This window comes from Sander vitreus, chromosome 17 (assembly GCF_031162955.1).
Source record: "Sander vitreus isolate 19-12246 chromosome 17, sanVit1, whole genome shotgun sequence".
Classification (NCBI taxonomy): Eukaryota; Metazoa; Chordata; class Actinopteri; order Perciformes; family Percidae; genus Sander; species Sander vitreus.
In genome coordinates this window covers 237954-262806 of record NC_135871.1, presented here as the reverse complement: position 1 = coordinate 262806, position 24853 = coordinate 237954, and the positions used below count along the sequence as shown (strand labels likewise).

The following is a 24853-nucleotide window of genomic DNA, read 5'->3' as shown; positions in this document are numbered from 1 at the left end:
CCTCAATGGCACGGAGTGGAGTACCTGTAATCCTTTGGGCAGTTTTCACCCCCCTCTGCAGGGCTTTCTGGTTTAACAGCGGTGGTAGAAGTTCACCAGAATCTGAGGAGACAGATTCATCTTCATCAGTCTCCTCAGGAAGAAGAGATGTTTGTGCACGTTCTTGACCAGTGTCGAAGTGTTGAGGGTCCAAGAGAGTTCTTTTGTTGCAAGATTAGCATTATCTGGATCAATATATAATTTCAATGATCCAACAGATGCAAGTGAAAATATTGATGCATATCCTCATCTTTATGATGCGATATTACTTTGAAATTCCCACTTTTTGTTTATTTTTAATTAAAAATGTGTTAAAAGAAGTTTGTTTTTCATTTAAATGTCTGGAAGAGCTCAGTAATAAAACTGTCAGATCATATTTTAGTTGCTTTTTGTGTTATGATATGATTGTAAATGAGTTAAATGGCCATATGATAATGTTTCATATTGATTGCTGGCCCCTAAATTGAATCAAAATCTTATTGTGGCAGATATCAGCAAATAATGTATAGTTGTCCATAGAATTGCTATATAATAATGTATTGAGATAAAACTTAATTTAAACCCCTAGTCCCAACCGTAGATGAGAACTCTCCGGGTGGATAAAGGGTCTACACTTAACTATAAGCTATTCTAAGTTAGCAGTGACTCTCGATTATAGCATTGTCCGTGTACCTAGGTTTGTTTACATAAGTGGACCAGAGTTTAAGCTAGACCTTTCCTTACATCAGAATATGATCCAAAATATGATCCAGTTTTATCCAAATCAGTGGTAGTGTCGTAAAGCATTACAAACTTCTCCTGAGAGATCGTACAAGAAGAACCGGTGTCCGCAGCGCAGAGTGGCAATGACAGCAGCACCAGTCAGTGTAGCATCAAATTGGTTTTGAAGCTATTATGTTAAGGTGAAATGGTTACATACTGTTATGCTATTAATTTAATTAATTAATTAATTATTTGGCATATTTCCCAATAGACATTTTTGGCGTTGATAATTTCATCTGCCAGGCAACTATGCATGACACAGGCAAAAAGCCAGCATGTGCTGGCTAACAATGCCTGAAATGCAGTCTCCCACCTCTTACCGGAGTCATCTGCTGTTCTATCCACCCAGAGGACGTAGCGCCCCCTTAGCTCAATTGTAGTGATGAGCCGCTGCCACAGCTCAATTATTTTCTTCGCCAGACACCGTACATTGCGGGGGAAATGCTGGGTAATATCAGCTGATGAATTAGCTTTAGCTTAGCACTTAACCCTCCTCTCTTTGCCGCCTTTCCGTGTTGGTAGCCTCCTTTGTCTTGTCTCGTCCGAGTTATGAAATCCAATGTTCAAAAGTTCTTGTCAGCTCTGATATGTATGCAAGACTCTTCTTAGTGAGCAGGCTTGAACCAAATGGGCAGTTAACTACTAATATGCAGAATGTGGTGAGACACTGAACCTCGCTCCGCCATCTTGGTCCAGACAATTATAATTTACAATAATGTAATATCAATGCTGGTTTGCCTTGTTTTTACACCTGCTGTGCAAACTCAGGAAGAATAAAAACTCAGTGTGGAATGGAGCTGTGTAAGTGTTTAAGCTATACTGTTCCCTCCTGTTTTTCCACAGCCTGCCTCAACAGGGGATGACAGAGCCATGTGTTTCACCTGCAGTGTGTGTCTGGTCTGTTGGGAACCTACTGATGAGCCCTGGTGAGTAGAGATAACTAATTAGGGCCCAAGCACCAAAGTTCCGGGGCCCAATGGTCAGTGCCAGGGACCTATTGTTTCTAAACAGATAATTTTTCTGCTGCGTAATTGCGTTTTTGAGAGGCTTGGGATGCTCAAACTCACAAAAATTGGCACACATGTCAGACCTGGTGAAAATCTTTGCAGGGATATGGCCTAGGCGTGGCCAGTGGGCTTCGTAGCGCCCCCAAATGCACACCAAGGTTGGGATAAAGTTCCTTTGGTGTTCATGAAATTTGGTGGGAACATTGTGCTCATCTTTAGGACATATCAGTAAGCCATCTTGCATTTTGTGTCTTGATTTTCATTTTACAAACACATGTTTGAGGACAAAACTTTGCAGCCATATTCAAACTAGTAATTATTTTGATTTGATATCGCATTTTGGCTATACAGCAATTTGGTTCATGCGTATTTAGCGGGCTCCATAGCGCCCCCTAATGCGTGGAATGCCTTAATTTGGACAAAGTTGCTGTGATATTCATGAAATTTGGTACCCACATTGCTCTCATCATTTCGGACATATTTACTTTAATTAGCGCCACCCAACAGGAAGTCATGTATTTTATGCAATCCTCCCAGGGGGTTTATCGGTTTTGTCTCATATTTGGTTGGCATAATCCTCCCAGTAATGTGACCCTAAATTGCAAAGGAATGTAAGTGTAACAGCAACCGGCATCCCGCTAGTACCCTCCATATGCTGGGGGGTGGGTGGGTGGGGGGGCTGTTCATCTCTGCTTGCAGCTTTAATTCTGCTTGAGCTACTATATCATATCAATGATGACCAACATTTCTCCACTGCCCCCAGGTCCGAACATGAGCGACATTCTCCCAATTGTCCCTTTGTGAAGGGCGAGCACACACAGAATGTGCCGCTGTCAGTGACACTGGCAACCAGCCCTGCCCAGTTCCCCAACAGCCTCGACAGTTCGGACAAGATCGCCTGCTATGGCTTCGGCAGCTGCCCGCAGTTTCTGGCTACTGCCACCAAGAGGGGCAAGATCTGCATCTGGGATGTCTCCAAAATGATGAAGGTCAGAGAATCTAACGGAAAGCGTGAGACTGTATCACCTGTCCTGTGTTCCACTTTTAAAGATATTGGTGTCAGTAGGACTGACCCGAATACTTCAAAGCTGCGGTAATCGACATCCAAACCAGTATGCTTCCTTCCTTTTCCCTCCTTTCCTTATTTTCTTTTTCTTATTATTATTATTATTATTATTATTTTTGTAATACATATACTATATTTATGTACATTACAAAATCCCGACTAGCCCATTAAATAAGGAATAGTTATCCTACATATGCATCAACATTCATTATAATAATGAATGTTAGAATAATTGTAATGTGTGTGTGTTAGGACTGCAAGATATTTCGTTTCAGCATTGACATCATGTCATGTGTCGCATGACAGGACATGTGATGTAAACGCTACAACTTTTTTTGCTACTTGATACAAAAAGGAAAACTTGCATGGTTCTCATTTTCCTTGTCTAATGTCACCGGCCGACCCTTTCCCTTTAAGACAGGCGGTCATGTAGGCAATGTGTGTATGTGACGTAGTCTGACGGGTTTGTTAGGGGAAGTGAGGCTCTCCCGTGTGTGTGTGTGTGTGTGTGTGTGTAGAGAAGTATTGTAAGTGACAAGTGCAGCAGACACAGTGATGCACATGCTTTTCCATGGGTAGTGAAGCTACAGTAGTCAGTGTGTGTTTGCTGCAAAGATGAAATAAAGTACCTGGTTAATGCAACGTTGTCACGACGTCTCCCTACCATTCTTCATAGCAGAGTTACCAGACTAGAAGCTGTCTACCAGCTAGTAGCCAGGCTAAATCTAATTGAGTTAGATGTAAATCACACTGATTTAAGACTTCTTGGATTCATAGTTTGTTGCTAGTGCATGACATGGCCCTTTCGAAAACGAGATGATACATCTCAAGGGGTTTATCCTAATAAACACATTTTGAACACATGCAGGCTCTGCATGCACAGCCAACCACCAATCACAATCAATGTTGATCAATTTATCAAACAAACAAAGCAGCAGTCAAACAACCTGAAAATGATTGAGTGACAAAAAGGGGCAACATAATGGAGCCCCTTTATTTTCAGGGAAGCAACATGCATGCATTATTAATATCAATGACTTTAGCCTGGATTGATAGTAGAGTATTATATGAATACAGTGGTGCCATGTGAGTCAACCAGTGTATTTAACTACATAATTTCCCTCCAAAATTACATCAGAAGAGTAGTCAAAGCGCTTACTTGCTTTTGTCTTTGTAAAGCATTAAAGTTCAACAAAGAATGGTTCACATAAGAAAACGTTCTTCTATTTCTATTTTCTTCCAAAAAAGAAAGTAGGCCTAGGTGGGCGGCGCTGAAATCGATAGACAGACCAGAGGGAATAACAGCCTGGGACAGCCCTAGGTGTCAGACAGTAAATGTTGCTATATTGACCCCAGATTCAAGAGTGTGCAATTGTGTGTTGAACAGGTGCACTTGAAGTTTGACATCAATCCGTACGACCCGGCCATCCTGAGGCAGCTGATTCTGTGTGGTGGTGAACAGAGCCAGCAGACACTCACCGAGTCTCGGAGACCAACTCTGGCATGGCTCGAGGAGTCATCCTCCTGCTCTGACCTGCCCAAGCTAGAGGGAGACAGGTGAAACACACACACACACACACACACACACACACACACACACACACACACACACACACACACACACACACACACACACACACACACACACACACACACAGCGCAAGACAACTTCCTGCGAGTCTATGGTTGTTGCCGGGCAACTGGAGTTTTTGCATGGACATTTGATAGAATGTACTTAAACAGTTAGTGAACATGCCAGCGAATTATATTGTATCTTTTCATAAACAATAACATCAACAACAAAAGTGTGGATGACTGGAAAGAGTGGCCACAAACTGCGACCCAGCCACTCCGTACTTCTTCTGTAGGAATGTTGTGCAGGCATTTCCCTATAAGGCACCATCTAAGCCGAATTAATATAAAATCAATGTGAGCATCAAAACTAACTAAAAAACATTTCTCAGATTTAATGATTGTTGTTGTTCCCAAGTGGACTTCTTCAGCAAGTTTTGGCTTTTTTATTTGTGTTATTTAATTATCATCTGCTTCAGCTTTTCCAACATTTTAGACACAGATATGGTGGTAATAATAATAATGGTCCAAGATGATGTGAAAAAAAAAAAGTCCCATTTTCTCCAGGAAGGACCCCTAAACCCCCTGCCAAATACGTGGAAGTCTTCCACAAACCGAGGGGAAACTCTGTTGTGTGTGTCAGTGAATGAGTCGCAGTTCTCAGTTTGTATTTATCATTTTAGTCATGTTTTTAACCATTACTTATTTTCCAGTGATGACCAGTTGGAGGATTCAGACAGTGATGAGCATTCCCGATCAGAGTCCGTTACAGGTATGAAGACTTGAATTTTCCCCGTTTGTCATTTCCTTGTTGGTCGGCTTTGGATAAACCGTATCTGAAGCTACGTGGATATATTTAAAAACACACGTCTCTTCATGTTAGGCCTCATTGAAATAGAATTTACAATCATTGGTGTCAGGTTCTAGACAGGAAAGACCTCCGACCTGTTCTCTTGCCTCTCTTGTTCCAGGCCAGCAGTCCCAGTGGGAGGGCATGGATGTCAGCCTGGGGGTGACGTCTCTGAGTGTGCTCCAGCAGCCAGAGAAGCTCCAGTGGGAGGTGGTGGCCAGTGTGCTGGAGGACACGGTCAAGGACCTGGAGGAATTGGGTGCCAACCCTTCACTAAACCAAGCCAAGGCCCATAGCCAGGCCAAAGCAAAGGACAAGGTCTCTGACCACCACAACATTCCCTTCCCCTGCCTGCTGGCCGGAGGCCTGCTCAGCTACCGCTCAGCATCCAGCACCCCCATGGCTGGACCCCCACCCACAGCCCCAGCTACAACACGCAGGACCACTGATGGTCCCCTTAGGACTCAGGGCCCTGACCCCTCCCACCCTGGGCCTCTACAGGACCAGGGCCCCATGGAGATAGAGACCTGCAACCCCCAGACTGCAGCCCAGGAGCAGGGCTTCTCTAACCTAGTAGGTTCCCATCCACCAAGCCCCTCTTCTCTGCCGGCTGTGCGCAGGACTATACCCGTGCTGCTGCTGTACAGTATCAGAGAGGTGGATGACAAGTCCTCAGGGCAGGTGTTTGCCCAAATGAACAACCTAATGAGCAAGGGGCTCCATGAGGAGGGCTTCACTGTGCCACAGATTATAGAGATGGAGTTTGACACACACGAGCAGCTTCTTCTTCAGGATCCACCCATCACTTACATTCAGCAGTTTGCTGATGCAGCAACTAATCTTGCGGGGTTAGACGGTCACATGGACAAATGGAGCACACTGGCAACTGCGTCCGCCCCGCCTCGACCTGGAGCACTGGTGCAGTGCTTGAGGCTGCCCAAACAGCTGGAAGAGGAGAATCTTTATGTGGACTCTATCACGCCCTGCTGGGATGGTGTGCACCTACTGGTGGGCCTGCAACCATGTGGCGCTGAATCTCTGAGTGCTACAAACCAAGTGGAGGCCCTCAACAATCTCAACCGCCTGCACTCTGCTCTCTGCAGCCAGCGCAAAGGAGACCCCCGCCACTCAGTGGCCAATGGGGTGGAAGGCCACCACTCAGGGGGGTCACCACCTCAGACCCCCCTCATTCTGCCGCCGGGAGACCAGCAGCAGCAGAGGACCCCAAGTGGTGGAAGTGGAGGCTATCTTGCACTCTACAAGCTCAACTACTCCACACGTATTGTCACCTTGGACGAGGAACCTGTCAAGGTGCAACAGATCTGGGACCCCTCTGATGCCATCACCTCTCTCATTTTGCTTCCTCCAGATGTGCTTGATAGCAGGGAGGATGACAGTGAAGAGGCTCCTGAGGAGGCTCACTCCTCCGGGTCCAAAAATGGCTCCTCTGGGTTCGGAGCGGGCCCGGTCGGCTCGGCTGCCTCTGGAACTGGGACTGCATGTGGAGCAGCCACAACTAGCAGCAGCGCTACTGTCACCTGCCCCTCGGCCTCTGCCTGGGGCCACAAAGAGTGCAAGCGGTTAGATGTGACTGGCCTGGGCCACCTAGTGGTCACCACACAGGCTGGGTACATTATGATACTGGACCTGTCCACGTTGGAGGTCCTGGCCAAGGTGGAGCCGCCTATAAAGGAGGACTCAGCAGAGGAGACGGACCCCTTTGTCTCAGTTACCTATTGCTCTGGGACCGACCGCCTTTGTGCCTGTACCAAAGGTGAGTGCTTCCTTCCTGGACCCATTTCCCTGCAGACAGCAGCACTGTTGACTACTGGGATGCATAGGCTGGCTTTAACTTGCACTGATGAATGATGATGGTGTTTTCTCAACATATCTTTATGGCAAATCAGTTTATGTAACTCATTGTATCCATATATTGTTGTGGTTCAGCACCTGCCGGTAGATGAGTTGACATTGTAAACTTAATTCAACTGTATACTGTAAAGATAAACTGATGCTAGTGTTGAAATAGAAGTGAAATAATTTGAATGTATTAATTATGTTTCTTTCCCCTTCTCAAGGTGGAGAACTTCATTTCCTTCAAATTGGAGGTGTGTGTGACGATATAGATGATGGAGACATGTTTATTGATGGCCCCCTTTCTAAAGGGGCTGAACTGCTGCTTGAGGGGGCCAAGCCCTGCTCCAACCCCTCTAGTCCTGGGATCACAGGTAAAACTGACACAAGACACCCTCTGTCATTCATTCCCCACAGTGGGTTGGCATTGCAAACCACATGGTCTGATAGTATATTTTCTGCCCCAGTGATCCTGTTATTCTAATGTTTCACAACTGTCCCCCAACTTGTGCAGGAGTGGACCTCCTGGTGGACCAACCGCTGACTACAGAGAGCCTCATGTCACTAGTGGAGCTGACACGCTTTGAGACGTTGACCCCGCGCTTCTCGGCCACAGTGCCACCGTGCTGGGTGGAGGTGCAGCAAGAGCAGCAGCAGCGCCGCCACCCACAGCACCTTCACCAGCAGCATCACGGAGATGCAGCCCAACACACCCGCACCTGGAAGCTTCAGACTGACGGGTAGCTTTGACTTTATTGGTATTTTCAGGCAAAAGGAATGGGTAATATGGGCAACAGTAGTTGATCTTTCACTGTCCTATGTAATGGGTTATAGGCACACATCTATGTAGTCAATTTCTATTAGTATTTCACATATTGACCTCATAGTTTTAAGGTAAATGGCAATTTCTCCATACTGTTTATTTCATTGATAATTACAGTCCAGTCATTTTGGAGGGTTTGTCTCAAATTATAATCCTGCTGTCGGTAGTCGCCCATTATAGACTGTGCAGGTAAATCAAATTGAATTCTTTCGAAATCTTCCACTTAGCTGCCCCCATGTTGATGATATTTGTAGGGTCTTACATTTTAGCCTCTTACTGTTCTACACAAATCTTAAGATTATCATATTTCATTCACTATATTCATTAGTAGGAACTTACATTGTAGCTTGTTTCACCGCTGCCAACTGCAGCGATCTGTCTTAATACTGGACCAATGTTAAAGATTGTTCTCATCAGTCACTCAGACACAAAAACCTAGGAAAATAGGCTACATTTTGACTTAAAGATTTTTATGTTTACTGTAAATGCATATCTGTTCCAAATATTGGTTATCGGTTTCATTAACTACTAATAATCGGTCTTGAAAAACCAGTATTGGTCGATCCCTAATTTGGTGACCTGCATTGTCTTTGCAGCTCCAGCTGGGACGAACATGTGTTTGAGCTGGTGCTGCCCAAGGCCTGCATGGTGGGCCATGTTGACTTCAAGTTCCTCCTGAATGCCAACATCGTCAACATTCCTCAGATCCAGGTCACTTTACTGAAGAACAAAGCACCCGGGCTGGGCAAAGTCAGTGGTAAGGACACAGCTTTGAAATGTATTCTTTTTGATCAGGGATACCATATTTCTTTTGCAACTTTGGTGTTTCAAGATGTTCCTTTTGTCTTTCGAATAGCAGCTAAAATGAATTGGGGTGTTTTGAATATGGAACCACTATCTGTGTTTAAATTTTGCCTCTCATGTCTGTAACAGAGACAGCGGTGGACAGACAGATCTCCTTCCCCCTCTCCAGTGTCCTCCATGCTAACGGGGAAAGGAACGGCCAGCCCCTTTTGCATGACTTCACAGAGGACATCCAGTTTATGGACATAGAAGAGACATCAGGTAAAGAATACAACCAGCTAGGGCTGGGCAATATATTGATATTATATTGATATCGTGATATGAGACTGGATATCGTCTTAGACTTTGGATATCATAATATGGCAAGTGTTGTCTTTTCCTGGTTTTGAAGGCTGCATTCCATTAAAGTGATGTTATTCATGTGTTTGTTGTAGGCTCCATGCTGTGTCCATTCCTAGAGGACCACAAGGAGGACATCCTGTGTGGTCCAGTGTGGCTGGCCAGTGGGCTGGACCTCTCTGGCCATGCGGGCATGCTCAGCCTCACCAGCCCCAAGCTGGTCAAAGGTAACAACAGTCACATCAACACATTTCTGTGAAGTCACTGCCCCATCCCTGACCTGATCACAACCTGACACTTTAGCTTTTTTGTGCTCAGGAAGATGATATGAAGTGTGTCTGTTTTTCTCAGTTGTCCCGTTGTACTTTCCACTGCAGGCATGGCAGGAGGCAAGTACCGCTCATTCCTGGTTCACATCAAAGCAGTGAGTGACAGGGCCATGGAGGAGAGCCCCCGGCCTGTGGTGAGGATGCCCAGTGCCAAGCCCCAGAGCACCAAAGCCCACTCACTGTCTACCCTGCTGCAACGGGCTCAGGCCTCCAAGGTACAAATCCACAGCTTCTAGTCTTTTTTTAGAGATGGGTTCATATTTTTTCACATCTGTTTTAAAACAAAACTTACATGCCTATATGAACATTGCTGTAATGATTGCTCCTGTTCATACTGGCCATTAAGAGATTTCCTACTAGTGTGCTTCCAAAGTAAGTGCTGGGGGACAAAATCCACAGTTCTAGTTCGGTCCAAGAATATATTCTGAAGTTTATCTTAAGTTAGTATGAGGCTTTAATACTTATTTAAATCAAGTGAGTTTCTTTCTATTTACAGTACATTAAGTGCAGTCTTAGTCTTTTTATATTTTGCCAGACAGTGTTTCCTTGTTCCACCCCAGTAGAAGGTCTGCTGCTATGCCGGCTTTGTTTATTCACACAGAACCAGACAAAGGCGGCATAATGCTGCCCCAGTGTGTGACTTCACATAGCATGCCGGCATTCGCTAGCAAAAGAGGAGTAACGTGTAATGCAACAGTGCGGCGTCTAATGTGTGAGCCATCCGCGCTGTTGAATCAATCACAATAACCTGACCGGACCCACAAATCACCAACTTTACGCATTCTAGGAGTACAGTTGTCAGTAGAGAAGACATAGACGGACTGAGCACTGCAGCACCCGCGCATGTATCTGTCTGAGAGAGAGCGAGTGGAAGAGAAGGTGGACTATTGCATGTATGTTTCTGTAAGTTGTTAATCACTTCAGCTAGGATGCTGCTTTGCCACTTTTGACCTGCCTGTGGGTCGACTTACATATCATACTGCATCATACTTTTCACAATGACGTCGGTTCGGTGCTGTTACGGCTCTGCCACTACCTCTGCTGCCGGCTTAAAGGCACAACAACTCTGTTCCCCCATTCCGTCTTTGTAACTTTGACACAGACGGCGAGGCGGCTTAAAAACACTACAGTCCCGCCTTAAAGAGGCTGTGTGAAAGGAGCTACAGTAAGACTCAGCAGAAACTCTGTCCTAAAAAGACAGTAACTTTAGAAGATACTCACTTGAGTTGACTTAGACTGCTAAAGACCCATATATTAAAGTAATGCATTTTTGGCACAGAACGAGGACTGTGGGTTTTGTCCAGCATCACTTACATTGGAATCGTGTTATGAAAGGATCTCCTCAGGGCAGGGATGAACAGGAGGAATGATTACAGAAAGCAAAAACAGTCTCAATGTGCATATGGGTACCTGACTGAGGGATGTGAAACATTTTGAACCTATCCTTTACAAACAAAAATTGTACATATTTAATCAGATACATTTCAAACTGTCAAAAATATCCAAAGTCATAATTGTCATAATGGCATTGTTTAATGAACTATTATCAGTAATGTAAAGCCAAATGAATAATTAGTCCACCGTTGCACACAATGTGTGTGTGTGTGTGTGTGTGTGTGTGTGTGTGTGTGTGTGTGTGTGTGTGTGTGTGTGTGTGTGTGTGTGTGTGTGTGTGTGTGTGTGTGTGTGTGTGTAGGTCTCTGCAGTGAAAAGCGAAACAACTGCACCTTTGAAAAAAGTAGAAAACCTGCGAGGATGTGACCTGCTGCAGGAAGCTTCAGTCACAATCAGACGGTTTAAGAAGACGTCAATGCCCAAAGAAAGGTCAGATTACTGTTGAGGGGCAGGTCATCAGGTTCTGTTTACACTGTCAAAATGTCTTCATGGTGAACACTGGCATGATCGGAGGACAAGCATCGCATTAAAAAGACAAGTGTAACCACGGCCAGTGTCTCCTCAGTTTGCCTTTGTCTCTACTGTACATATTGCAGAAGAACTTTTAACCAACTGTCTTTATGTTCTTCTGTGCTTTTCAGGGTCCAACGCTGTGCTATGCTGCAGTTCCCAGACTTCCATGAGAAGCTGCTGGACGCGCTGTGTCGGCGGACCGAGGACAGCCCGGCCACGGAGCACGCCCAAAGCCTCATCCTAGACATCTTGTGCTGGCTGGCTGGGGTTTTCTCCAACGGACCCTGCAGGTAGGACTAAAGCTCCAGCACAGCAAATAAGACTGCATCATCTAGGACATCTAGGCCACACATTACTTCCACTTTGACATTTTACAGACAAGTAATGCCGTATATCCTGTGGCTTCTTTTTAGTTTAAGAGAAGGAAAAGAGGGCCTGCTGGTGAAAACACGAACACGGCTAACGGACATTGTGCGGATGTGTTTCTTCGAGGCTGGCCGGAGTATAGCGCACAAATGTGCTCGCTTTCTAGCACTTTGTATCAGGTAAGAAGCATGGTTGAGTTCAGTGATGGTGCTTTTAGCTCTTTTCCATTATTGGAACTTACTGACTGACTGTGTAGCGTAAATGCCTTAATATTGGGACACCAAAATATGTGGCGTACTCACAGTACTGGAACAAAGATTAAGTAGAGCGATTACACTCACTTCTGGAAATTATAGACGATTAACAAAATTTAACATAAATCCAACATATTATTAGCAAATATAAATCAGCCTATTTGTGAAAAAACACATTGATGATAGGCTAACTGGCCGATAGGAGTTGGGGGAAATGCAACGCTACCAAGCCACGGCCGAGCGAGAGTTACATTTTGAAATGCGTGAAAAAGCCTCGGAATCTGAATTGAAAACAACGTTTACAAGAAAACACATTTACAAAAAACAATGCCCATAACCGGTTCGAATATTAAGGGCTGCCTAATATTCGTTCGAATATCAATACTTTTTTTAATATCAAGTCAAAGCCCTAATCAGTACACATAACTATAAATACACAACAAAAGATGGGGCAGCTCTAAAGGACAGGAAGGAGAAAAAGATAAGTAGAAACAGCAAGTTGTAGAAGGATAGGGAGGAAGTGGCGATGAACAGAGAAAAGGTAAGGTACTCACTAAGGTAGCCATCCACAGATCCAGTTCACCCTGAGGATTCACTGAGCCACATGTATGTTTAACATTAAAACATGATGTATAAAATCATGCCAACAATTATTATTTTAATAGCTTAGTATTCTATGCACTTAAAAGGTATTTAAAAAGGCATTAAGCTGCCCTACACTATAGCATCTCTATAGCATCAACCCCAATATCACTGGAAATGGTAAAGTTTCATCTGGCCAGGGGAAAGATTGGGCTGGAGGGGAAGGGCCAATAAGTACAGTAGAACAAAGTAGTTCACTACTGCAAATGTTATAGGATTTAAAAAAAAATACCATCGCCACCCAAGTGTTGCTGGGAAATACAATTTAAAAAGTAACTTAATGCCTCCACACTGCACACAGTCTACAGTTTATACGGACAAATGCAATGCATTGCAGCAAAACACACATGCTGAATATTCTGATTGGAATAGTACCTGTATATTGAAGCAAACTTTCTTTCAGATCACATATCCTGCGTCATTGTCGCCCAAGAGTACCTGAACTTGGATTTATTCAGTGAGCAGTGGCCTAATTTAGGTTTAATTTAAGTTTCCATAGTTGCAAAGGCCTATATGATTAAGTAGTTGTTCGTTCTTGATCACTTGTGCATTTTTGGGTTTATATGGCAATAATAATGAACATACTGTTGTGTTTCTTGCTGTAGCAATGGGAAAGGGGAGCCGAGTCAACAGGGTTTTGGCGTGAGTCTCCTGAAGGCTATGCTTGACAATATGCCTTACTTGCCTGCAGCAGCAACAGGTGGTAAGTAACTGAACAACAATACAGAACAACATACCCCAGTATTTCTTTTCTCACCTGTCCCTCTCCTGTCTGCTTTCAGGCTCGGTGTTCTGGTACTTTGTGTTGCTGAACTATGTGAAGGAAGAAGACCTGGCAGGCTGTAGCACCGCCTGCGCTGGCCTGCTCACCACCATCTCTCGCCAGCTGCAGGACCGCCTCACCCCGCTGGAGGCACTGCTGCAGACCAGGTACTTCTCCCTGTCCAGTACAGGAGAGGCTTACAACCTCTGCAGACTACAGCTGCACAAGCAAGACAATTTTGTGCACATTCATTGAGTTGCTGGTGCAGGACAAAAAAGTGAATGTTCAAAGAATGCCGTGTGCCTTATTTGCACTATTAAAAGTATTTTCCGGAGCATTAAGCTGTTGTGTGGACTACCTTCTTAGAGCTGCACAAACACCATTTAATACAATTACTTTACTTGTAATAAGTAAATACCAGTAGTTCAAACTACTGCTGTTTCTAGTCTTAACAACCACTCAAAGTGCTTTACACACTACAGGCACCATTCACCCTACTCAAACACACATTGACACACTTGTGGCCCAGGCTGCCATACAAGGTCATGCTCATCAGATAAACATTCACACACCGATGGCGCAGAATCAGGAGCAGTTTGGGGTTCAGTATCTTGCCCCGAGACAATTCGACATGTTGACTGCAGGGGCCAGGGATCAAACGAATTTGGTATGGTCTCATTAGCAGTGTCCTTACTTCCTTGATCATTCTACCCTAACGCAATCATCTTCCCTCCCCTTTTCCGTCCCCCGTCTACTTCCTTCAAGGTACGGCCTGTACAGCTCTCCGTTTGACCCGGTGCTCTTTGACCTGGAGGTCAGTGGTTCCTCCTGTAAGAATGCCTTCAACAGCAGCATCGGAGTCCAGTCAGATGAGATCGACCTCTCTGACATTCTGTCAGGTATTAGCTATGCACTGATTCACATGTTAAGCCATGCTATTATAAAGTTATATATAAAGATATTATAAGTATCAAAGAAGATTACTTTAAAATTGTTTGAACTTGTCCAATATGGCCATTTACTGAAAAGAAAAGAAAAGACTCAGCAAAGTACAAGTACCTTAACATTTGTACTGTATAGTACTGGAGTAAATGTACTTAGTTACATTCCACCACTGGCACTGAGTTGTAAGCAGTGTATAATCCGAATGTGATGGTTTGTGATGTGTGTCCTGCAGGGAATGGAAAAGTAAGCAGCTGTGCAGCAGCAGAAGGCAGCTTCACAGCATTGACAGGACTCCTGGAGGTAGAGCCTTTGCACTTTACTTGTATCTCCACTAGTGATGGCACACGGGTGGAACGAGATGACGCCAGCATGTTCACCGGTAAACATGACTTTTCTTTCATTTCACTTCACTTGTCTTTGGCTCATGAACCAGTCATTGCCTGAACTTCTACTCTTTAATTCCAGTGAGTACATTTGGCGTGACGCCTGCGGTGGGCGGCCTGTCGACAGGAACGGTTGGTGAAGCTTCTACAGCTCTGAGCTCTGCAGCCCAGGTGGCCCTGCAGTCGCTGTCCCACGCCATGGTGTCTGCAGAGCAGCAGCTGCAGGTCCTGCAGGAGAAACAGCAGCAGTTGCTGAAGCTGCAGCAGCAGGTCAGAGAGACGCGCACGCACGCACACACACACACACACACACACACACACACACACACACACACACACACACACACACACACACACACACACACACACACAGAGGGCTTTACAAAGAAAACAGAACGGTCATTCTCATAGAATTGCTGCTATATAATGGCATCTGGATAAGAGTGTCACGATTTTAAATCGAAATCGACCGAAATTAAGTCAAAATCTCGAATTTCAAATAAAAAAATGGAATCTTCGATGCTGCCACGCCCCCATGTCACGTCAGGCCGGCTTGCCAAGCCGAAAAAAAACACACGTGTAGCCTGCTCGAGGTAACCCATTTCCTGATTGATTCTACAACCACTCCAGTGGAGGCGCTAATGAGCTAGATTACTACACACACAGTAGCAGAAGAAGACCAGCTACACACACACACACACACACACACACACACACACACACACACACACACACACACACACACACACACACACACACAACGGAGCATACACCGATGGCATTCAGCTTGAGCAAAGCACTGCCGGCATGAATGAGGTAAAAAACAGAAGTGGGTTCATTCTCCCTGTTGAGTGACACTACTTGGGTTAATTAATCGGCTCTTCGGTCAGTTCGTCAACACACGTGTTGAAGTGCTGTGAGTCAACCTCCTCTAATTTAGCTAGAGCCAGTCAAAAGATTGCATGGCAACTGCAGATGTAGCAGACCCATCAAAAGAACTTGAACACCCTCCTCTTTCACTGAAGTCGCCGGTGTGGAAGTATTTTGGATTTCCAGTGAGTTATGTTAACAACGTTTGCGTTGTCGACAAAAAAGCCACAGTTTACAAGCTCTGCTATGTGTGTGTACCATATTCTTCCACTGGCAGCACGACTAACATGGCAGTTATCTGTGTGGTATATGCTCAACTGTTGGGAAATAGTTTGTTAAGATACTTAGTTGTTGAGAGAAGACTACGGACATGGCTGTGTTAGAGAGCTGCAGGAGGAGATCTCACTCTTCTTGACATTCTGCCGTATTTTTGCTTTTTGCCTACTGCAGCTTTGAGGACTATTCTGACTACAGACTCAGTCCCATATTTGTATTGCCTAATGTTTATCTTATCCATGGTACGGTACATATTTCACTCCTTGGATTCAGTATAAATGTTAGAGAAAATAAGTAAGCCATGCATAAAAATGACTTAATTGATCTGGATCTGGCAAAAGATTTCCCCGTTTGTAAAATAAAGTGTTACAGGTTCATAAAGTCTCATGTACTAGAGGGAGCAGGTGACATTACTTTACGTACATTTCTGTTGTGAGAAAGACCTAATATTGTAGCATGAAAACAATATTTAATATGTTATGTTTAGCAATCCTTATAATTGATTGACTTGATAAGGAAGCCTGATTTAATAGAGCTTGTGGTGGTAGTTTCTCTCACCACCACTAATTGAGCTACTCAACATTTGAATGGGGAATAGAGTGAACAAATTATTTGATTAAGAAGAAGACATTATTACAAAATGGTAAATAAAGTATGTTGTGATATATACGTATTACACACACGGGCCCAAATCACACACACATGCACAGGACCCATACACTTGCATTAAATGGAGAAACATTTCATCAGAAACTTCTGGCTTTTATATGACTACAGGAGTATCCAGGTGTAGAATTTTTGTCTGGAAGTGATGATGCTGTTATATAATACCTTGTGTTTTAATAATGGCTCCTTTGTTTGTGCTGAAAACAGAAGGCCAAACTGGAGGCCAAGCTCCACCAGACCACCTCTGCAGCCGCCACTGCCTCTGGTGTGGGGCCCATCCACAACTCGGTGCCATCCAACGCCTCCTCTGCTCCAGGCTTCTTCATTCACCCCTCTGATGTCATCCCCCCAACACCTAAAACTACGCCCCTGTTCATGACCCCTCCTCTCACGCCGCCCAACGAGGCGGTGTCGGCGGCCTTTAGCGCAGAGCTGGCTCACTTGTTCCCCGGCTCCATGATGGACCCTGGGCCTGTCAACCTGGCAGCACACAAGAACACACAGAAAGCCAAGCCGGTTAGTTCCATGCTGCTATATGCTTTGTAAATTAATGACAGCTGGCTCAGTATCCAACCTCATCTGCTGGAACCCACAGCACTTCAAGATGCCCCCTGCAGCAAACTGACCAATATATCAGCAAACGCATCAGGTTGAAATGAGTTGTTTGCAGATTAAACAATTCTGTCATTTTTCAGCTTCTGAATCTCATACCAGCATTTATATTTATGCTCAACAAAAAAGTCAACTTTATTTATACTGTGATATGTATCAATCAAATGATATTTAAAATATCATTGCTTTTTTTGCCTTCTCTCCCAGTCTAGTTTTATACAAAACATTTATTAGTTAGAGCTGGGCCATATGGAGAAAATCAAATATTTTTGACCAAATACCTCTTTCGATATTTCAATGATATTGTAGTGTTAACTATTGGTGCTTTCGCAAAATATTTATTTACTTCAGAGACAAACGTGGTCACTTTGAAACACACGTTATAATGCTCACCTAGCTGCTAGCATGGCACACCCTCATACTCTGCTTCTGACTGGCTAGTAGTCCTTACCTAGGTACTGTCAGGGCCCTCATACTCTGCTTCTGACTGGCTAGTAGTCCTTACCTAGCTACTGTCAGGGCCCTCATACTCTGCTTCTGACTGGCTAGTAGTCCTTACCTAGGTACTGTCAGGGCACACCCTCATACTCTGCTTCTGACTGGCTAGTAGTCCTTACCTAGGTACTGTCAGGGCACACCCTCATACTCTGCTTCTGACTGGCTAGTAGTCCTTACCTAGGTACTGTCAGGGCACCCTCATACTCTGCTTCTGACTGGCTAGTAGTCCTTACCTAGGTACTGTCAGGGCACGCCCTCATACTCTGCTTCTGACTGGCTAGTAGTCCTTACCTAGGTACTGTCAGGGCACGCCCTCATACTCTGCTTCTGACTGGCTAGTAGTCCTTACCTAGGTACTGTCAGGGCACGCCCTCATACTCTGCTTCTGACTGGCTAGTAGTCCTTACCTAGGTACTGTCAGGGCCCTCATACTCTGCTTCTGACTGGCTAGTAGTCCTTACCTAGGTACTGTCAGGGCACGCCCTCATACTCTGCAACTGACAAGCTAGCAGTACTTACTGAGCATGTGTGACTCCTAGCAAAGATGTTCCAGCAGTGAGAGGTCTCACTCTGTAGCTAAAACAGAGAGCTCAACACACAGGGTGAAAAGAGGAGCTGCAGCAATGTGCAGTACAACAAAAATATGAATTAAACCACATAAACCTATTCTGGTACAACCTCTAAATACAATTATGAACCTGAAAATGAACATAATATGAGCACTTTAAAAGCAGGACAAAAACTATACCTATGCCATATTACGATATCCAAAATCTAAAACGATATCTAGTCTCATATCACGATATCGATATAATGTCGATACCTTCAGTTTATATTACTGAAAGTAAGGCATGTAAAAAAGATTCCTCAGCATTATCACTAGATGTGAACATTTTGAAACGATGCCCAGCCAGAGTAACATACGGTGTGAAAGAAGAGTTGATGAAATGGCTACCAAACAAAGAAGAGTCAGTGTACTAAAATTAGAAAATATTTAAAGTTTATTTTTTGAATGTGGAATAATGGTTTCTTTTTGCTGCAGAGCCCCATGGGCAGTGGGCTAGCTTTGGCCATTTCCCAGGCGTCTCACTTCCTGCAGCCTCCTCCACACCAGTCCATCATCATAGAGCGGATGCATTCTGGTATGTCATGTAGCAATGTTCCATATTTACCACCTAACTGCTGCTTAAAGATGTGCACATACTGACATTTTTTAAACAGGTTATCTATTAAGAAATATTTGGTATGAAACTTTTATGTTTAAAATCTTGAAAAACAAAGTGAACTTCCTGTTTCCCTTACCTTTCTTCCTAGGAGCTCGTCGCTTTGTGACGCTGGACTTTGGCCGTCCCGTCCTGCTGACAGACGCTCTGATCCCGACCTGTGGCGACCTGGCCTCTCTGTCCATAGACATCTGGACCCTGGGGGAGGAGGTGGACGGCCGCAGGCTGGTGGTGGCCACCGACATTAGCACCCACTCTCTCATTCTGCACGACCTGCTGCCACCACCTGTCTGCAGGTTCATGAAGGTCTGTATTTTTGCTTTGGAAAGTTGCAGGATGGTTGACCTGATGTTTTGAGTTTTTGTGGCTTTTGTTAGTTTACCATACTCCTTCTTTTCTTCCTTAGATCACTGTGATTGGGCGCTATGGCAGCACCAATGCTCGGGCAAAGATCCCACTGGGCTTCTACTATGGCCACACTTACATCCTGCCGTGGGAGAGTGAGCTTAAGTTGATGCATGATCCTCTCCGGGGAGAGAGTGAGGCAGCCAGCCAGCCCGACGTGGATCAGCACTTGTCCATGATGGTGGCACTGCAGGAAGACATCCAGTGCAGGTAAGACTGCACTGGACAACAAAATCTGTTCATTAGATTTGTAATTTCCTCAAGCATAAAATGTCATAATCTGAGACATTTTTCTTGGTTTTATATTATGGGTCTTTGAGATTGTCTTGAAATTTAAAAGCTGCATGTTACAACCTCTAACACCATGAGTATTCTGTCATAAACCATGCATATATTAAAGCAATGTATGTGCATATTTGCGAAAGCTCTTTAAAGGCATTATTTTACATTTTCCTTATCATCAAATCCCATGTAAAGACCAAAACCAAGAATGTGGTAGTTTGACTCTCATTACTTTCTTCTACTACAGTCTATGGCTATGGCGGGATGTGACCGCGCGGCGTATAATGGCTGCGTTTAGTAGGCTATTAACCTTAATTAAAACTATTTAAATACAAATTAGACTAAAAGATGATACAGATTAAAGCCCGACCGAATAAGGATTTTTAAGGCCGATATCGATACTAATATTTGTTGATTTAAAAATCTGATATTCCGATATGTATGTGTGCATGCCACTTAGGAGAGGCCCTGGTATTGTTCATGCTGACTCACTGAAATATCTTACTGGGACACTTGATGGAACTGAGCCATCGTTAAGGTTATCAATTTCAGCTGTGATTTTCTATGACAAGTCAACATGTCTGTTGTGAAAAAGGTCCATAAAGATATGGAGCGGAGGAGACTGCTGCGGAGAGAGGTAACAACCAGACTCTGATAAATGGCGTTCGGGTTTCTACGGGTTATCAGTACAGTTAATCCCGTTGCAAGACCACCACCAGCATGCTACTACTAACGTAACAATAGCCTCTCTGAGCAAGTGCAACGTTGACGCTGTCATGCACACGGCACACAACTTCATGAGGGGGATGGGCTGGAGGCAGCTGGTCTGTGTGCGCGCTGTAAAAAATACCCCGTTGTTTGGAAAGAAAATTGAATTTGGCTTTTATCTACCTGGGCAGGTCTCAATTTACCTGGGCGGTGCGCCCAAGTAGAACCCATGTATGGGAAACACTGTACTCTATCTGTAAAGTGTCCTGAGAACTTCTGTTATGATTTGACACTAAAATTGAATTAAATTGAATTTGTTGGGGACCATTTTCAGCACTGATTGATTCACATTTGATGCTCTCCTGTTTTGTTTACCAGATACAATCTGGCTTGCCATCGGCTGGAGACCCTTCTGCAGAACATTGACCTGCCGCCTCTCAACAGCGCTAACAATGCCCAGTACTTCTTACGAAAGCCAGACAAGGTGGTGGAAGAGGACCAGCGTGTGTTCTCAGCGTACCAGGACTGCATCCAGCTGCAGCTGCAACTCAACCTGGCTCACCACGCTGTCCAGCGGCTGCGCGTGTCATTGGGGGCCAGCCGCAGGCTGCTCCCCACAGGCGGGGCTCTGGAGGCCCAGGAGCTGGTCCACAACTCCTCCACAGAGCAGCTGAGGACTATCATCCGCTACCTTTTGGACACACTGCTCAGCCTGCTGCACTCCAACAACGGTGAGCAGGGAAGAAGACACAGCTGGCTCTGCTGGTCCATCAAGTGTTTGATTTGGGAGATGACAGGGTTACAAATGCTTGGATTGTTCCCCTGAATTAGGGATAGACCTAATATCGGTTTGTTTTTTGTCAGTTTGCAGATTGTCTGTATCTGCGTTTTCATGTCCCCCCACAACACTATCTGACTCTCTGTTACTGGGGATTATGTTGAAAGTTTCTCATTTATTAAATAATTGCTTAAAGCCTTTAAACACAGTTTTGTGTTGGAGTTTGTAATATTCAAAAATCTTAATTTTTGACTTAAAGATTTTCATGTTCACTGTAAATGCATATCGGTTCGTTATCAGTGTCATTAACTACTAATAATCGGTATAGGCCTTGAAAAAACCCAGTATCGGTCGATCCCTACCCTGAATTTAACCCATGGAAGATGGACAGCGTTCTGCTCACATTGTTGGTTCACACTTGATGTGTCTGTGTATTTTCAGGCCACTCTGTGCCTTCGGTGCTCCAGAGTACCTTCCATGCCCAGGCCTGTGAGGAGCTCTTCAAACACCTCTGCATCAGCGGGACGCCTAAGATCCGTCTTCACGCCGGCCTCCTGTTGGTTCAGCTGTGTGGAGGCGAGCGTTGGTGGGGCCAGTTCCTCTCCAACGTACTGCAGGAGCTCTACAACTCTGAACAACTGCTCATCTTCCCTCAGGACAGGTAGGCGCTGTCAGTTTCCATACACTCACCACAGTTTCTGTTCACATTATTCCAGTGCTGTTTGAAACACTGATGATCACAGACTCACTTAGTGGTACTTATTAATTTTAAGTCCATGCTTGATCTGCTCCGCTTCTATCTTTCTTGGTTTACCTCACAATAAAACTAGCCAGTATGGTTTGTGCTCAAGTCACACCCTTTAACTCTCCGTCCCTAAGGTTCACACTGAAATGGGGAAACAGGCCTTTTAATTTAAATTAAAAGGCATATATACATATACACAGTATCTTGCAAAAGTGAGTACACCCCTCACATTTTATTAAATATTTCATTATATCTTTTAATGGGACAACACAGAAGAAATTACACTTTGCTCCAATGTAAAGTATAAAGTGTACAGCTTATATAACAGAGTAAATGTGCTGTCCCCTCAAAATAACTCAACACACAGTCATTAATGTCTAAACCGCTGGCAACTAAAGTCAGTACACCCCTATGTTAGATTCCCATAGAGGCAGGCAGATTTTTATTATTAAAGGCCAGTTATTTCATTGTTCCAGGATACTATGATCCTGATAAAGATCCCTTGGCCCCACATCAACACATACCCTTCACCATACCCCCCCATCATCACATACCCTTCACCATACCCCCCCATCATCACATACCCTTCACCATACCCCCACATCATCACATACCCTTCACCATACCCCCCCATCAACACATACCCTTCACCATACCCCCACATCATCACATACCCTTCACCATACCCCCACATCATCACATACCCTTCATCATACCTAGAGATTGGCATGGTTTTATGTCGGTTAGTCTAATAGCTGGTCTGATTTGCATTGAGAGATGAGTTTATGGAAAGTACCCCATGCCAATCTCTAGGTATGGTGAAGGGTATGTGATGATGGGGGGGTATGGTGAAGGGTATGTGATGATGTGGGGATATGGTGAAGGGTATGTGATGATGTGGGGGTATGGTGAAGGGTATGTGATGATGTGGGGGTATGGTGAAGGGTATGTGATGATGTGGGGGTATGGTGAAGGGTATGTGATGATGGGGGTGTATGGTGAAGGGTATGTGATGATGTGGGGGTATGGTGAAGGGTATGTGATGATGTGGGGGTATGGTGAAGGGTATGTGATGATGTGGGGGTATGGTGAAGGGTATGTGATGATGGGGGGGGTATGGTGAAGGGTATGTGATGATGGGGGGTATGGTGAAGGGTATGTGATGATGTGGGGGTATGGTGAAGGGTATGTGATGATGTGGGGGTATGGTGAAGGGTATGTGATGATGTGGGGACCAAGGGAACTTTATCAGGATCATAGTATCCTGGATCCATGAAATAACTGGCCTTTCAAAATAAAAGTCTGCCTGCCTCTATGGGGATTTAACATAGGGGTGTACTGACTTTTGTGAGATACTGTGTGTGTGTGTATGTGTATATATATATATATATATATATATATATATATATATATATATATATATATATATATATATATATATATATATATATAATATATATATATATATATATATATATAAATATAATATATAATATATATATATATAAATATAATATATATATAATATAATATATAATATATATATATATAATATAATAATATATATATATATATATATATATATATATAATAAATATATATTAGGGCTGTCAATCGATTAAAAAAATGTAATCTAATTAATTCCATACTCTGTGATTAATTAATCGCATACATAATCCGATACTTTTTAAGAAAGTAAAAAAAGATGGTGACATTAAAGAACGGCTTGTTTATTGCTAAGGCCATATGGTCAACATTAAATGATTTAATAATAATGTATAACAATAACAATAACTTATTTCGCTAGTAAATTGCTGTTGAACGACAAAAACAACCAGATAGGAAAAGGACATTTACAATAACTTCAAATGCACCACGAGGCTGTAGTTTACCAGTTTCATTGAACGCACCGTCTGTGTTGTTTCTCCAACAGCAGCTGCAGATTGTTACATCCCGGTGTTGAATCCTCTACAGTAAAACACAGTCACACTTTACACCGTTTAGTGTTAGCTGTCAGCATTTAACCCTGTTTAATCCAGCTACTAGCTAGTGGTAGGCTAACGTTAGCTGCTGTTGAGTATAGTGTTAACTAGCTAGCGGTAGGCTAACGTTAGCTGCTGTTGAGTATAGTGTTAACTAGCTAGCGGTAGGCTAACGTTAGCTGCTGTTGAGTATAGTGTTAACTAGCTAGCGGTAGGCTAATGTTAGCTGCTGTTGAGTATAGTGTTAACTAGCTAGCGGTAGGCTAACGTTAGCTGCTGTCGAGTATAGTGTTAACTAGCTAGCGGTAGGCTAACGTTAGTTGCTGTTGAGTATAGTGTTAACTAGCTAGTGGTAGGCTAATGTTAGCTGCTGTTGAGTATAGTGTTAACTAGCTAGCGGTAGGCTAACGTTAGCTGCTGTTGAGTATAGTGTTAACTAGCTAGCAGTAGGCTAACGTTAGCTGCTGTTGAGTATTGTGTTAACTAGCGTCACATGCAGCAGGGTTTGTGTTTCCTGTAACGTCTGTTTCAGAGCAGCAGAGAGAAGAGCAGACATATCAGTGGCACCAGATTTTCGTCTGTATGCAAACGTCAATATGGAATGGATTCATATGCGTTAATTTTTTTAAGCGTTATTTTGACAGTATATATAGATTTAATTAATTTAATTAAATTATTAGAGTACAGTATGTTTTTAAAATGCACGTGCTGGAGCAGACAAATTAGTGTGTAGACTTTTCTCCTCAGTCTGTAGCTAAGTTTCTATCCAATTGTCAATCGAATTATCTGAAGTTCGGTAAAAAAACTCATGTGAATAAAGCTGGTGAAAGTGCGTTTCCATCCAACGGCTTTAAAGCAAATAAAAACTTGTGCGTAATGACGTCATGTGCTGTTTTGCGATCAAATTGGTATATCGAATTGATTTGAGACAATTTAAGGTGTTTCCGTTCATTTTCGCACTGAATCAACAACGTTCAAGGAAACGTTTGCGAACAAAGTTTTGCTAGACAAAATGGATCGCGCCATCTACCAACAAATGATCAATATTGCACAAGTTGTAATAGTGCTTATGTGCCAGCTGATAGCGGCATATTAAGCTATA

At 43.8% G+C, this 24853-nt stretch overlaps 1 protein-coding gene across 3 annotated transcripts in view; it reads left to right on the top strand.

Annotated features, from left to right (window-relative positions):
* The window catches only part of birc6 (baculoviral IAP repeat containing 6), a 134856-nt gene that overhangs the window by 15481 nt on the left and 94522 nt on the right, over positions 1-24853 (top strand). For all 3 annotated transcript variants that reach the window (XM_078272747.1, XM_078272748.1, XM_078272745.1), the window contains exons 6-30: positions 1645-1727; positions 2572-2797; positions 4262-4431; positions 5160-5218; positions 5418-7070; positions 7375-7524; positions 7665-7890; positions 8570-8730; positions 8907-9038; positions 9212-9343; positions 9494-9660; positions 11142-11269; positions 11482-11643; positions 11767-11898; positions 13221-13318; positions 13398-13545; positions 14144-14277; positions 14556-14702; positions 14789-14976; positions 16726-17034; positions 18671-18770; positions 18943-19157; positions 19258-19466; positions 20625-20977; positions 21466-21685. In XM_078272747.1, coding sequence (XP_078128873.1) covers positions 1645-1727; positions 2572-2797; positions 4262-4431; positions 5160-5218; positions 5418-7070; positions 7375-7524; positions 7665-7890; positions 8570-8730; positions 8907-9038; positions 9212-9343; positions 9494-9660; positions 11142-11269; positions 11482-11643; positions 11767-11898; positions 13221-13318; positions 13398-13545; positions 14144-14277; positions 14556-14702; positions 14789-14976; positions 16726-17034; positions 18671-18770; positions 18943-19157; positions 19258-19466; positions 20625-20977; positions 21466-21685 — 5702 coding nt within the window. The remainder of the gene's footprint in view (positions 1-1644; positions 1728-2571; positions 2798-4261; positions 4432-5159; positions 5219-5417; positions 7071-7374; positions 7525-7664; positions 7891-8569; positions 8731-8906; positions 9039-9211; positions 9344-9493; positions 9661-11141; positions 11270-11481; positions 11644-11766; positions 11899-13220; positions 13319-13397; positions 13546-14143; positions 14278-14555; positions 14703-14788; positions 14977-16725; positions 17035-18670; positions 18771-18942; positions 19158-19257; positions 19467-20624; positions 20978-21465; positions 21686-24853) is intronic.